We start from the raw sequence: 13,750 nt of genomic DNA on the forward strand, positions 1-13,750 counted from the left end.
TATGATCATAATGCATAACCTGAAGATGATGCTTTCAGGGGGAGAAATATGATCATGTGCGTACTTGTACTCTTTTTCCCTTATCATGGGTTTTATCCCAATGGATTTTCCCATGAAAGGTTTTTAACGAGATAACAAAGAACACGCAAAAGATAAATACCCAAAAATGAATATTATGATTCCAATGGTGAAAGACTATCATCTTCAAAGTCTTTGACATACATTGATGAGATCGTGAGAGACGAAGATAATGATCAAGATGAGTCAGAGACCAACAGCCTGCAGAAGAATTGTGATGTACGGTGATATACATGTCCTACAAATTTATTCAAGTGAAGATTTGGCGAACCATTTACCAAGGCGTTTCCAACCACTACTTTCAAGAAGCTACTTCATCATATTGGTTCGGTCATCTCGAAGATTTCAAGTGATATACTCAAGAGGGGGAGTAAAAGCGCGCTGCACTCTTTTTTCTTTAACCATGGTTTTTCCCACTAGGTTTTCCTGGTAAGGTTTTTAACGAGACAACATCTAATATGCGCATTTGGAACTACATTTTTATACTGGTCATCCAAGGGGGAGTGTTACATTTTCAATCTTGAGAGATGTATGTAAGCATCTTGAGATAACATCTCTTTCATCGGATGTCAATTCTGTAACCTCAAAAAATTTCATGAAATATCTAATCTTATACAATCCGATTTCTCCATCTTTCAGGAATAATATTTCATCATTGATTATTTCTCCATATATTAATTGGTATAGGAAATCTCTACCGGAGATCAGATAATATTTCATCTTCAACATATTTTGCACTTGTTCTTATAGCTTTCTTTTAATAAGAACCACTTATAAGTGCAGAAGAGACACATACAATTTTTCTTTTAACGAGGTTCAGCAAATGCCTACATCCTCAAACTTTTTTGAAAATATTTCTTGAACACAATTATAGTCAGTGTTCAATCTCGGATTTACACAACTCTAAGATCTTCTCTTAGCTTGTTCCCGATCTATTTTCAACCCACTATGAGATCACTTTGATCAATAACAATGATTCTCTCATAGAGATAAACTTTCACCATTTTCTCCTCAAAGGTGTCAAAAGTCTACAAAATTTTTTCTCGAGAACTATAAAATATTGCTTCTAGCAATATGACCACTTTAAAGGAAACTTCTGACAGTTTGAAAACCTTCTCACTAGACTGAATCGAGTCTTACTTTTATTGTCAAACTCATAAGGGATCTAAAATAGTTGCTTCGTGCTGATAAAGAGTCATAACAAAAGTTTTAGGGAAATAGGTTTTACCCTGTGGTACACCACAATAATATTATTTTGTTGATAGAAAATGTAGTTAATTTTTTGGCACAAAATGTAGTTGATTGTGCATAGTTTCAGAACTTAATTAATAGTATGTGAGATGAGCACATATAATATTTCCATGTAGGTGATCCGTTCGCGGGTGCGGGATGGTGTTGCTCGTCATTTCAGGATACACGGTCATATCGAGGAGCCATGAATTTCCGGCGAAGTCTCTCCCCCTTACATGCAAAAGTAGAAGCTTTCCTTTGGGCGATGCGGTGCATGATCGAACATGATTTCAAAGACGTGGCGTTCTTTACAGACTGTTCAGACTTGGTGAAGATGGTGTCTTCTCCTGCAGACTGGCCAGCTTTCTCGGCGTACCTTGACGACATCAAGATTGACAAGGAAGAATTTCAACTTTCTCCTTATCTTTTATCCCTAGAAGTGCAAATATAAGTGCGGACTCTCTGGCACGGAAAGCGCGTGTTTCTCCGAATCATGTTATGTTTGTAAACAACTTTCCTTCCAATTAGCTCGTTTGAGCTAATCTTTTGTTGACAAAAAAAAAAAAATTAAAATATGGCACTAATAGTAACTTAATTAATATAATGTGAGATGAATACATCTTGTAATGTTTTATTATGTTCGTAATTTTATTGTATCATATAACCATTTCTCACAACTAATGTAAAACGGTTTGGTCTTGTAACACCCGCAAACCAATTTTTGGTATTTTGGTAAGGGTGTCGATCGACACCTTCTAGTGAGGCATCGATCGACACCAGTTATGGCCAGTTTGGTCGGTTCAATTTTAACTGTCCGGTTTGCGTGGTTGGTTTAGGGAATCCCTAAATCGAGTGTAAAAGAGGGGAAACGACCTAGGGTCGTGTTTTGGGGTTATTTGGCCGCTTTTAGAGAAAAAGAAAGAGAGAAAAGTGTTCTTGAGCTTTTGGGAAGAGATTGAGAGATTCCTTGCTGTTCTTGGGAGATCTAAGGCTGGGAAGGTGTTAGAAGCTTGCTAGGAGTGAGAGAATTCGTCCTTGTTGGTCAGAATCTTCTTGAAAGAGGTGAGTGCATGACCATGGCTTATCTAAGCTAAGATCTCTAGATTCTATGTGATTTGGTGCTTATGTGGTTGTTTCTTTGAGTTCCCTATGGTATTTTCATCGCTGTTGTGGCTGGGTTTGGCTTCTGGGAGTGCAAGGAGCGGATTGGAGAAGATTGGAGGCGAGATTCGGAGTTTCTGATTGAGGGAAATCGCTGCTCGGCATCGGTGTCGGTCGACACCAGTTGGGGTGTCGGTCGACACCAACGCGAGGACGGCTCGGGACTTTGGCGAGTGTCGATCGATGCCATGTGGAGGTGTTGGTCGACACAAACTAGGGTTTTCGGGAGTGTCGGGCAGGGTGTCGGTCGACACCAGTTTGGTGTCGGTCGACACCAGTTTGGTGTCGGTCGACACCAGATAGTCAGTGTCGATCGACACCATCTGGTGTCGGTCGACACCCCTTGTTCAGTTACGATGGATGTTGCATGCTATGTATATTGCCTGGTTTGTTTTATTGATTGTTGTTTGTGGCATGTAGAGATCTTATTGCTTGTGTGTATAGCCCAGTAGATGGGAGGATTGCCTCACTGAGTGTTTATCAAATACTCATGCATCTCAATTTGTGTTTGTGGTGCAGGTAAAGGCAAATTGTGTAGCGTGGAATCATGGCGATGAGGAGGAGGATGATCTAGGGTCTCGTTTGTGTGGTGTTGGTTATATTATTTATGTTAGAACCTTGGTTAGAGTTGTGATAGGTTGCTGGATAGATTGGATAGGAATGTTATTGTATTGATGATGTATCGTTTCTGTATTATTGGTATGTTTCCGCTGTGCATATTGGTTGTTATTGGTTTAATGAGGAAATGGTGGTTTGGGTGGTTCAATTAAGTAGTATGGGATGCTTAATTATATGTTGTACTTATTATTAAAAAGAAAAAAAGGGGGCGGTCGTTTCATTTTGGTATCAGAGCCTTTACGGTTCTAGGATGGTTAAGTGGATGGTTAGAGTGGTTAGAAATTTAATTGGGTGAATTATTTTCTTTTTGCTTGATGCATGATGTTGTGTGATGGAATTGATTATGGGTAGTTAGTCAATTTGCATGTGGTATGGAGTCCTAGTATCATCCTCTTCGAGCCTTCAATGAGATTCCACGGTAAGATGTGTGTTTGTGTGCGGTTTTGATTTGTGTACTTAGCTTTCTGTTCTGGGTAGTGCAGATGGTTAAGGGTGGAGCTGTTGCTGGTCGTGGACGCGGACGTGGTGGGGGTCGCGGTCGTGGTCGTGGTCGTGGTCGTGGTAGGGGCAGAGTCCCAGCAGTGAGTGAGTCTGTTGAGCAGAGTGTGACAGCTGAGGGTGTCGGCGAGTCGCAGGATTCCCAGGAGGGGTCCATGAGTGTGGCCGGTGGTGGTACTGATAGGACCGTAGGCGCTGAGGGGGTCGGTGCGGGCGGTGTCAGTGCTCGAGTGGCCGGTGGTGCTAGGGTTCCGGGTGTGGGAATCCCAGCAGGTGGGGCTCCTGTGGGAGGTGTGGACCTGGCGGGCTTGTTGACACAGCTGTTGGAGCGGATACCAGGTTTGGGCCCGGCTCAGGCTCAGGTAGTGCCACCAGTGGTGGTGGAGGAGCAGCAGCCAGTGGCTGCGGATGTGAGAGCTCATGCTCGTTATTTGTCTATGCTGAAGGAGATGCATAAACTTTATACTGAGAGGTTTTCGGGTGGTACAGACCCTACTGTGGCGGATGCGTGGAGGACGAGTGTGGAACGTAACTTCCATACTCTGAGATGTCCTGAGGAGTTTTGGGTGGACATAGGGGTCCATCATTTGAGTGGTGATGCTGAGGTGTGGTGGAGATCGGTGGCTGCTAGGAGAGTGCAGCGGGAGATGACTTGGGCTGACTTCGTTTTGGAGTTCAACCGCAAGTATTTTCCTAGAGAGGCATTGGATCGTTTGGAGGTGCAGTTCCTTCAGTTGTCTCAGGGGACACGGTCAGTGCGGGAGCTGGTCTTGGAGTTCAGTCGACTTCTTTGTTATGGGGGTCGGGCTATGGAGCCTGAGGAGGCTCAGATCAGGAGGTTCTTGAGGGCCCTACGTGATGACTTGAGAGTTCACTGTAGAGGGAGGAGTTATGCTACGCGTGCAGAGCTGGTTGAGACTGCAGCAGAGATTGAGGAGGATATCCGGGCACAGTCAGTGGTGGCCAGTCCAGCGGTTCAGACAGAGGAGACTTCGGAGCAGAACAATCCAAACAAGGGTAACAAGTCGGAGCAAAGGCATAAGAGGAAGCGGGAAGACACGTCAGGTATGCAGCAAGGTGGGCGAGGGTGCTTCGAATGTGGGAGCAAGAACCACAGGTTGGCAGACTGTCCCAAGAAAGGTGATTCACAAGAATATCGTCGATCGTGTTACCATTGTGGAGAGGAGGGGCACATCAGGCCTTTCTGTCCTAAGTTGAGACAGATGATGGGGGGTGCGGCACAACCGAAGGGAGGACCGGGTGCTCAACTCGGAGATTAGTTTGGCTTCTGATTCTTTTTATTTCAGCTACGTATTTTCGTTTGGAGTTGTAAACGTTTATTGCACTTGAGGTTTTTAATAAAATGCAGTTTTTCTTTTTTTGGTTTTTGGAATTTGTGGATCTTGTGGAAAAGAAAATCGCTCGGGAATTCTATAAATGGAAAGTTTCCATGCGTAGGAAGTTTCTAAAAACATAAAGTTCTAGGAGTAGTTAGAACTTGTGTTAGTGGGAAGGGTGTTTGTAAACACCGAGGAGTTGGGATGTTAGTAGTGAGACCTGGGGGTGGCCATGGCTGTGGTGATATTCTCAGAGAGGATATGGGGTCGGTAGGACATTGAGATTTTCTACGCGGATCACGGGGGTGGTCTAGGTTGGAAAATGCTTATAGACGTTATGACCGTTTGCTTGAGGGACGGGGGGTCCTGAACAACTCATAAGGAGATGGGGGTTCTCCTGAGGGGACGGGGGGTTTCCTGGATACCGATAGCTCGAGGGACTGCGGTCCTGAGGGCGGCAGAGGAGATGGGGGTTCTCCTGAGGAGATGGGGGTTCTCCTGGTACCGTGATCTTAAGGGTGACGACCCGAGGGTGAGACGGTATGGCTTGAAGGTTGCGACCTAAGAGCAGATGAGTTGGTGGCAAAAGTGTCAAGGGCGTGGAAATAAGAATGGTAACCGGATGTGGAATTATGAGACTGATGGGGGTTCAATCTCAGGGTTACGGTTGAGATCGGAAGCGGATCTCGGGATTGATGGGGGTTCAGTCTCGGGGTTTTCTATGTGTTGACCGGGAGGGTCAGGTGTATGCTGGTCGGGGGGACCAGAGTGGTGATGACCAGTGGGTTCAGGGTGGTTTGGACCAGTGGTGTCCTTGTGGTGGCAGACCAAATGGGTGGATGGTAGGAACCGTTGCGACGGTGTTTTGGTGAGTTTGCGGATGAGTGGCGGTGTGTTCAGATTCGAGGACGAATCTTCTGTTAGTGGGGGAGAATTGTAACACCCGCAAACCAATTTTTGGTATTTTGGTAAGGGTGTCGATCGACACCTTCTAGTGAGGCATCGATCGACACCTTCTAGTGAGGCATCGATCGACACCAGTTATGGCCGGTTTGGTCGGTTCAATTTTAACTGTCCGGTTTGCGTGGTTGGTTTAGGGAATCCCTAAATCGAGTGTAAAAGAGGGGAAACAACCTAGGGTCGTGTTTTGGGGTTATTTGGCCGCTTTTAGAGAAAAAGAAAGAGAGAAAAGTGTTCTTGAGCTTTTGGGAAGAGATTGAGAGATTCCTTGCTGTTCTTGGGAGATCTAAGGCTGGGAAGGTGTTAGAAGCTTGCTAGGAGTGAGGGAATTCGTCCTTGTTGGTCAGAATCTTCTTGAAAGAGGTGAGTGCATGACCATGGCTTATCTAAGCTAAGATCTCTAGATTCTATGTGATTTGGTGCTTATGTGGTTGTTTCTTTGAGTTCCCTATGGTATTTTCGTCGCTGTTGTGGCTGGGTTTGGCTTCTGGGAGTGCAAGGAGCGGATTGGAGAAGATTGGAGGCGAGATTCGGAGTTTCTGATCGAGGGAAATCGCTGCTCGGCATCGGTGTCGGTCGACACCAGTTGGGGTGTCGGTCGACACCAACGCGAGGACGGCTCGGGACTTTGGCGAGTGTCGATCGATGCCATGTGGAGGTGTCGGTCGACACAAACTAGGGTTTTCGGGAGTGTCGGGCAGGGTGTCGGTCGACACCAGTTTGGTGTCGGTCGACACCAGATAGTCAGTGTCGATCGACACCATCTGGTGTCGGTCGACACCCCTTGTTCAGTTACGATGGATGTTGCATGCTATGTATATTGCCTGGTTTGTTTTATTGATTGTTGTTTGTGGCATGTAGAGATCTTATTGCTTGTGTGTATAGCCCAGTAGATGGAAGGATTGCCTCACTGAGTGTTTATCAAATACTCATGCATCTCAATTTGTGTTTGTGGTGCAGGTAAAGGCAAATTGTGTAGCGTGGAATCATGGCGATGAGGAGGAGGATGATCTAGGGTCTCGTTTGTGTGGTGTTGGTTATATTATTTATGTTGGAACCTTGGTTAGAGTTGTGATAGGTTGCTGGATAGATTGGATAGGAATGTTATTGTATTGATGATGTATCGTTTCTGTATTATTGGTATGTTTCCGCTGTGCATATTGGTTGTTATTGGTTTAATGAGGAAATGGTGGTTTGGGTGGTTCAATTAAGTAGTATGGGATGCTTAATTATATGTTGTACTTATTATTAAAAAGAAAAAAAGGGGGCGGTCGTTTCAGGTCTTCTAATGGATTGGGCTGTAATTTTTCTTTTTTGACTCATTCTTGTGTTGGCTATTACTTTTTCCGATCATTATTTTCATCTTCTAAGACAAAAAAAAATTTTCTACGAAACAAACATTAGCCGATTCATCTCCTTCCAGACCAGTAATTGTAATGCATAATCAAACTTCAAGAATCCATAATTGTTGACCCGAGCTATTAATTTGATGATGAATCGGAAGACTTCTAACTCTGTGAAGCTGGATTGCCGAGTTCATAAAATCTAGGAGGCAATGATTTAGTTTAGATGATTTTTAGGAGGACAACAATAGCTTTTTCAACGTTCAAATTAGAAGAATGTATTGTGACTAATCTGGGATCGCATTTACAATAGGAGAGGGTAAGTACATGTATAGACTTGATTAAGAAGTGATTTGAGACTCAATCTATTATTTGGCTGAGTTTAGAATGGTTTCAAATTAAAGAAGATAAAGACTATGCCGAGGAGGGGGATTTGAACCATTCTAGCCTTCTAGGAGGCAAGTGCGGTTGGGAGGATTGTTCCTAGAAAAAAAAATTTGGTGTAAGAGATGAACGAAAGAGAAACACTTTCTACTTAAGGTCGAATGTTTCTTTCCACCATGAGTTGTGTGTAGTGTTTGAGGGTTGGATCTTATATAAAGCATAATCTCATGCTCAATGTTGGATCCCCTCCCTATTAGAAACAATGATATATAAAAGATCTCATATTTTATACTATAATCATAACTTATGAATATGATCCAAAGTTAGTATATCACTGTGCCACAATTCCAAAATTATGTTGTAGTCTAAATGCTAAAATGCATGATTCTAATGCCGATTTATAGATATCCTAAAAGATAAAAGCTGGATTGTCAAGTCCACTGGCACCATTTATGGAGAACTTTGATTTGAATCCTCCAAGCAGTTTTGTAAGGATGGACGTCTCTTAAATATGCAAATGAAGCAACCATCTTAGAGTATTCGTAGGTGTGTGATTTAACAATGTTTTGTAGTTTATGTAAGGGTGTAGTGGTAATTGTAGTTGATGGTGAATTGTATTGATATATACTGTTAAAGGTTGTAGGTAGGATTTTGTAGAAACTCTTGATTCGCAAGTTGGGAATATACATTTTACTATTTTGTTAGTTATGATTTAGGAATGAATGATATGACATATTCTTATTTTGATTCTCGATTATAGTTAGGATTATTTATATTTTCAATTGATATATTGGATTAGTGTACATTTAAAGCTAATAAAATCTTACCAAATATGTTATCGTTTGTAAAATGCAATTTAGATATTTTCTAAGATGAAATCGTCTTTAATTGGTTGTTATATTATAGGGATGCAAATAAGTTGAGTATAATTAAAATAGAAGATTGATGTGACCGAAAATTATGTAACTAATGAAAAAATTTGTCAAACATGGCCCCAAAAATCGGCATTCTTCTAATATCTTATCAAATATGCAGCCGTTTATTAAATGCTAATTTTATCTTTCCTAAGATACAAACGGCTTTAATTTGTTGCAATATTATAAGGATTTAAATAAATACAGTATAATAAAAAGAGAAGATTCGTGTGATTACACAATTTGTAAAATCAAATTTATAGTGAAACCTGGCCCAAAAGATTTGGCAAATTGAGATAGGATCTGATTAGACGAATCGTTTATAATTTTAATAAAAACCTGACTCAAAGTAAACAAAAAGTGATGGCACAAATTTGTACTTCAAAAATGTTAAGATAGATCCAGCGGGACCAGAATAATAAGGCATTCTACGCCTCTGCAAGACTTCGAGAAGTTCGAAACAGCATTAAAGAGATCCAGAGAGTGTTGCCAGTACGCAGGATCAAATCAAGGTAGAAGCAGAAAAATATTTCAGGGAATTCCTCTCTTTCTCACCCACCGACTATGAACGATGGTCTTGCAAGGAGCTTGCAGATATCCTGCAGTTTAAATGTGACGAGCATGATAAGTCCTCTCTCACGATAGAGGTGACAAAAGAAGAGATTAAGAAAGTGTTGTTTGCTATGCCGGTAAATAAATCACCCGGTCCCGATGGTTCTAACGTGGTTACATGGTCAGTGGTGGGGGAGGATTGTGTGACTGCTATCCAATCCTTCTTCCAGACAGGGTTCCTACCGAAAGGAGTTAATTCCACCATTTTTACTCTCATCCCCAAGAAGAAGAAAGCACAAGTAATGCGAGATAATCTACCAATCTCGTGTTGTAATGTGCTCTACAAGATCATTTCCAAGATTCTAGCTAATCGACTTAAGCCCTTACTACCAAAGTTCATCTCACCTAATCAATCAGCTTTTGTCAAGGATAGACTCCTTATGAAAAACCTTCTCTTGGCAACTGAAATTGTCAAAGATTACCACAAGGATAACATTACTCCAAGGTGTGCTATGAAAATAGACATTTCCAAAGCCGTTGACTCTATTCAGTGGGGGTTCCTTCTCAACACACTGCAAGCTATGGATTTCCCTGAAAAATTTGTTCGCTGGATTTAGGTTTGTGTAACGATGGCCTCTTTCTCTGTCCAGGTAAATGAGAGCTTGCTGGCTATTTTGGTAGCAAATGAGGGCTTCGCCAGGGTTGTTCTTTGAGTCTGTATCTCTTTGTCATCTGCATGAATGTCCGCTCATGAAAGTTAGACAAGGCTGCAAAGGATTCTAAATTTGGTTATCACCCGAATTGTAAGTCAATGCAACTCACTCATCTGTGCTTTGCTGACAGCTTGATGGTCTTTGTAGATGGCCAAAAGAGCTCTGTAGAGGGTGCTTTGGAAGTTTTGGATGATTTTGCCATACATTCTGGGTTAAAAATAAGTATTGAAAAGTCCACCATCTATACGGCTGGTATTCCTCTAGAGAATCGAGCAGAGATACTAATACGATCTCCCTAGGATAGAACTCCGATGAAAGGCTGAAGACAAGCGACTGGTGATGAGATTCGATGGTGATGGTGCGTGAATGATGATGTAGGCGGATATGGTGATAATCGAGTGAATAAAGCAATGATAAGATGGGTGGATTGTTTAGGTGGTTATATGGATTGGTAACAAAGTGAAGAGTTTCTGAATCACAAAGTGTATAGAAACTCAGAATCAAGAACGCATTCAAGGATTCAAATTGAGAGAAAAGTTTAACAATACTTGTTCATACAACTTCTTCGCTAAAGGACAAAGAGGCGTAGCTTTTGGGTTTATAATCACCCTAGGGCTCGACACTCTAAACCACAAGAAGTTCAAAACCAAAACAACAAGACGTTTAAAAGAAATAAGAAAAACAGCAAAACGTCTAGGTGACCTATAGTAGTACAGAAGTTACTTGAACTAGTACAGAAGTACGTTATTCCCCTTTGGTAATGATTTCTAGATAAATCGACGTAGTGATCCATTTGCCTCATTAAAAACCATGCTGAGAAAACCCATTGGGACAAAACTCAGCTATGGGAAAAAGAGTACAAACTTCACACCTAAGTTACCTAGTCCTCATTACCAGGTGAAGTCTTCAAGGTGGATATGTTGAAGACTTGGATCCTTGGTAGGTTGAATGACCCGTCAACTATGAGTGAATGAGCTTCCTTGGCCATATCCTTAGCTCTTGACCGAGTGATCCTTCCCACCATCTCCGGCTTCTCTGCAGCTTATGGCTCTGTGCTTGCCACGATCATATCAGATACTCCAAAAATTCCCCTTTCCTTCTGGTCTCTTACCAGTCCGATACATTGATCTTCCCCTTCTAACGAAGAGAATGTCTTCAGATGATTTTCTTCCCCTCATAGAGAAAATACGATCACAAAAATCAGCTCTTGGACTGCACGCTCTCTCTCTTTCGCCGTGCGACTGCAACTCATTAGCTCTGTCATCTTCAGCACAATAAACTTCTGGCTCTCTGCTTTTCGACTCCCTAAAGGTTGTATTGCAGAAATCGACAGGTTATGCTCTGCTTTTTTTTGTGGTCGGGTCCGTCTTTGAACTAAAAAAAGGCAAAAGTCGCTTGGTCTGACGTTTGCTTGCCTAAAAGTGAAGGTGGATTAGGCCTCCGTTCAATAGAGGAGGCAAACAAAGTCAGTATGTTAAAGTTGATCTGGAGGATACTCTCTGCTAAAGACTCCTTATGGGTGAACTGGGTCAAGCGACATCTCATCCGCTCTGGCTCACTGTGGTCGGAAAAAGGACATGCTTATTCAGGTTCTTGGATTTGGAGGAAACTCCTCAAATACAGAAACATGGCAAAACAGTTCCATCGGGTTGAGGTGCGGAATGGATGCTCCACTTCCTTTTGGTTTGATGTCTAGAGCTCCTTAGGTTGCTTATACGACAAAATTGCTGATAGAGGCCCCATAGATCTTGGAATCCCACTAACTGGTACTATGGCTGCTGCGATGGATATGATTCGGAGTCGGTCTCACAGACAACCTTTGCTCAATCTTGTAGAAGAGGAAATACAAAATGTAAAACTTCGCGTGTTCAGGGAGAATAAGATGTGGCACTCTGGAAAGGGAATAATGATCATTATTGCAGTAAATTTATGACTAAGGAGACCTGGTCTCAAATACGTGAAGCCAAACCAATAATGGAGAGCCATAAAGCCATCTGGTTCTATTTTGCGACACCGAAATTTGCTTTCATCACTTGGTTAGGCGTCTGAAAACTATCAAAAGACAATAATTGGAGAAGAAGAAGAAATAACTTCAAAAAGAGAATAAAATACTAGAGATGGGTAAGAAGGTCCTTCTTAAGAAGAAAAAAAGAATCCCAAAAGATTTCATTGCCAATTTAATTATGGTCACTCGCTTAGTGAAGAAAATGAAGAGTGATTTCACATAAAATCTGAGACTTATCTTTGGTTTAATAATATCTAGTTTTCAATATTTTTTATATAAATTTAGTAAACGTAAAAAATATTTATTATTTTTATTTTATGTATTTCGATAAGAACTAAAAGTTTATGTTTAAAATTGTTTCCATTCGTTCAATTATGTACTTATTTCTAAATATCCTATATTTTCCTTTTTTAAGTATCTTAATTTTTAAAATTATTATTAGAGAGATGTCTTTGAAAATGTTAATTTATTTTAGAATGATTGTCAGATTTAGTGTTAAAACTCTTTGAAAATATTGAAAAACTGAATATATAGTATTAATAATATTTAAAACTTAAAATTGTAAATAGAGTTAAAAATATTTAAAATATTACATGCTGTTTTGTAACGCCTGTATCCCGAAAAATAATGAAATATTGGAGTTTATATCAGAAATTGGATGTAATCGGTTTAGTATCCGTTTAGATAAATTCTGGTTTAATTAAGAAACCTTAGACTTCTCTATAACTCACGCCTCTCTACACTTTTTTGGTGGTTGTGGTCGTTCTTGTAGAGAGAAAAAAGAGAGCTTGTTTATGGAGAAGAGGTGTGAGGAAGGAGAGGTTCGATTTTGGTGTGTTAGGCGAAAGAGCAGAATCGTTAGGGTTTGGGAGGAAACGGTTTCGACATATCAAATCATCGTCAAAGGTAACGAAATTTGGTAGAGTTATTCCCAAGCCTTTCATGGTTATTCTCCGTTTTATAGAAGTGCATTTGGCAGTTTTGTGAGACACGTTTTCTCAGACGTGAGTTGGGACCATTGGGGATTGTAACTGCAATCGTGGTCTCGTCTGGATTCCGATCGGCACGAGATTTTGTGGGAAGCTTCATAACGTTTAGAGCTAGCGGTTCATTGGAGGGATTTGATAGTTAACAATTGATTTTTATTTTAGGGTTTCGTCTTTTAGACTGTTCTTTTTTTTATGTTTCTGTCGAGTTTGCTTCAAGGTTGCTTTTGATTGTGTGACTTGTTGTAGGACGTTGCTAGGCTGTTGCAGATGCAAGGAGAGCCTCTATTCTGGTTATAGTTATTTTTGTGAATCACTTTGATAAGGTGAGTGCGGGACCATGAGCTTATATGAGCGATTGGGTTGTATGACTTATTTGGTGTGATGATATGTAGATGTGGTGAATGCGTTATTGGGTGATCTGTTCAATGACTGGGTTGTTATGTTTTCTTTGTGGTTGTATTTTCTTGTGTGTATAGCTCGTAGATGGGAGGATCGCCTCACTGGATATTTCTGGTAATACTCACGCATCTCATTGTGTTTGTAGTGTAGGTAATGCATGTGTTGCGTGGAATCATGGCGATGAGGAGAAGGATGATCTAGAGTCTCGATTGTTGTGTTGTGTTTATGTTATTTTGTTGTTGGAACCTTGTTAGAAGTATGCTAGGTTGCTGGTTCATATTGGTTATGGTGGGTATTGTATTTTAATATATTGGAGTAGGTTTGATATGTATTCCGCTGTTTATGTTGGGTTATTGTTGGTTTAATGGTTGGGTTGTAATTAAATATTATGGGGTATTTAATTATATTATTATTCTTAAAAAAAACGGGTGAGGTTGTTTCAAGTTTAAATATGGGATATTTATTGAAACAACCTGAGTCATTTTTTTAACAATAATAAATAATGATCTCATATTTACTAACAACCTAATCACAAGCAATACAACTAGTGGATAACAACCAATAACATA

The 13,750-nt window shown here is 40.9% G+C and overlaps 1 protein-coding gene across 1 annotated transcript; it reads left to right on the forward strand.

The window, feature by feature from the left end:
• Positions 1–9,704: 9,704 nt before the first annotated feature.
• On the forward strand, positions 9,705–11,721 carry LOC147938125 (uncharacterized). The gene is made up of 7 exons (XM_087465483.1): positions 9,705–9,725; positions 9,833–9,878; positions 9,936–10,040; positions 10,785–10,890; positions 10,993–11,121; positions 11,211–11,377; positions 11,495–11,721. Exons 1-7 carry the CDS (start codon positions 9,705–9,707, stop codon positions 11,719–11,721), a joined length of 801 nt encoding a protein of 266 aa, XP_087321609.1.
• Positions 11,722–13,750: the final 2,029 nt, after the last annotated feature.

This window comes from Camelina sativa, chromosome 9, assembly GCF_030686135.1.
Source record: "Camelina sativa cultivar CO46 ecotype springtype chromosome 9, ASM3068613v1".
Lineage (NCBI taxonomy): Eukaryota > Viridiplantae > Streptophyta > Magnoliopsida > Brassicales > Brassicaceae > Camelina > Camelina sativa.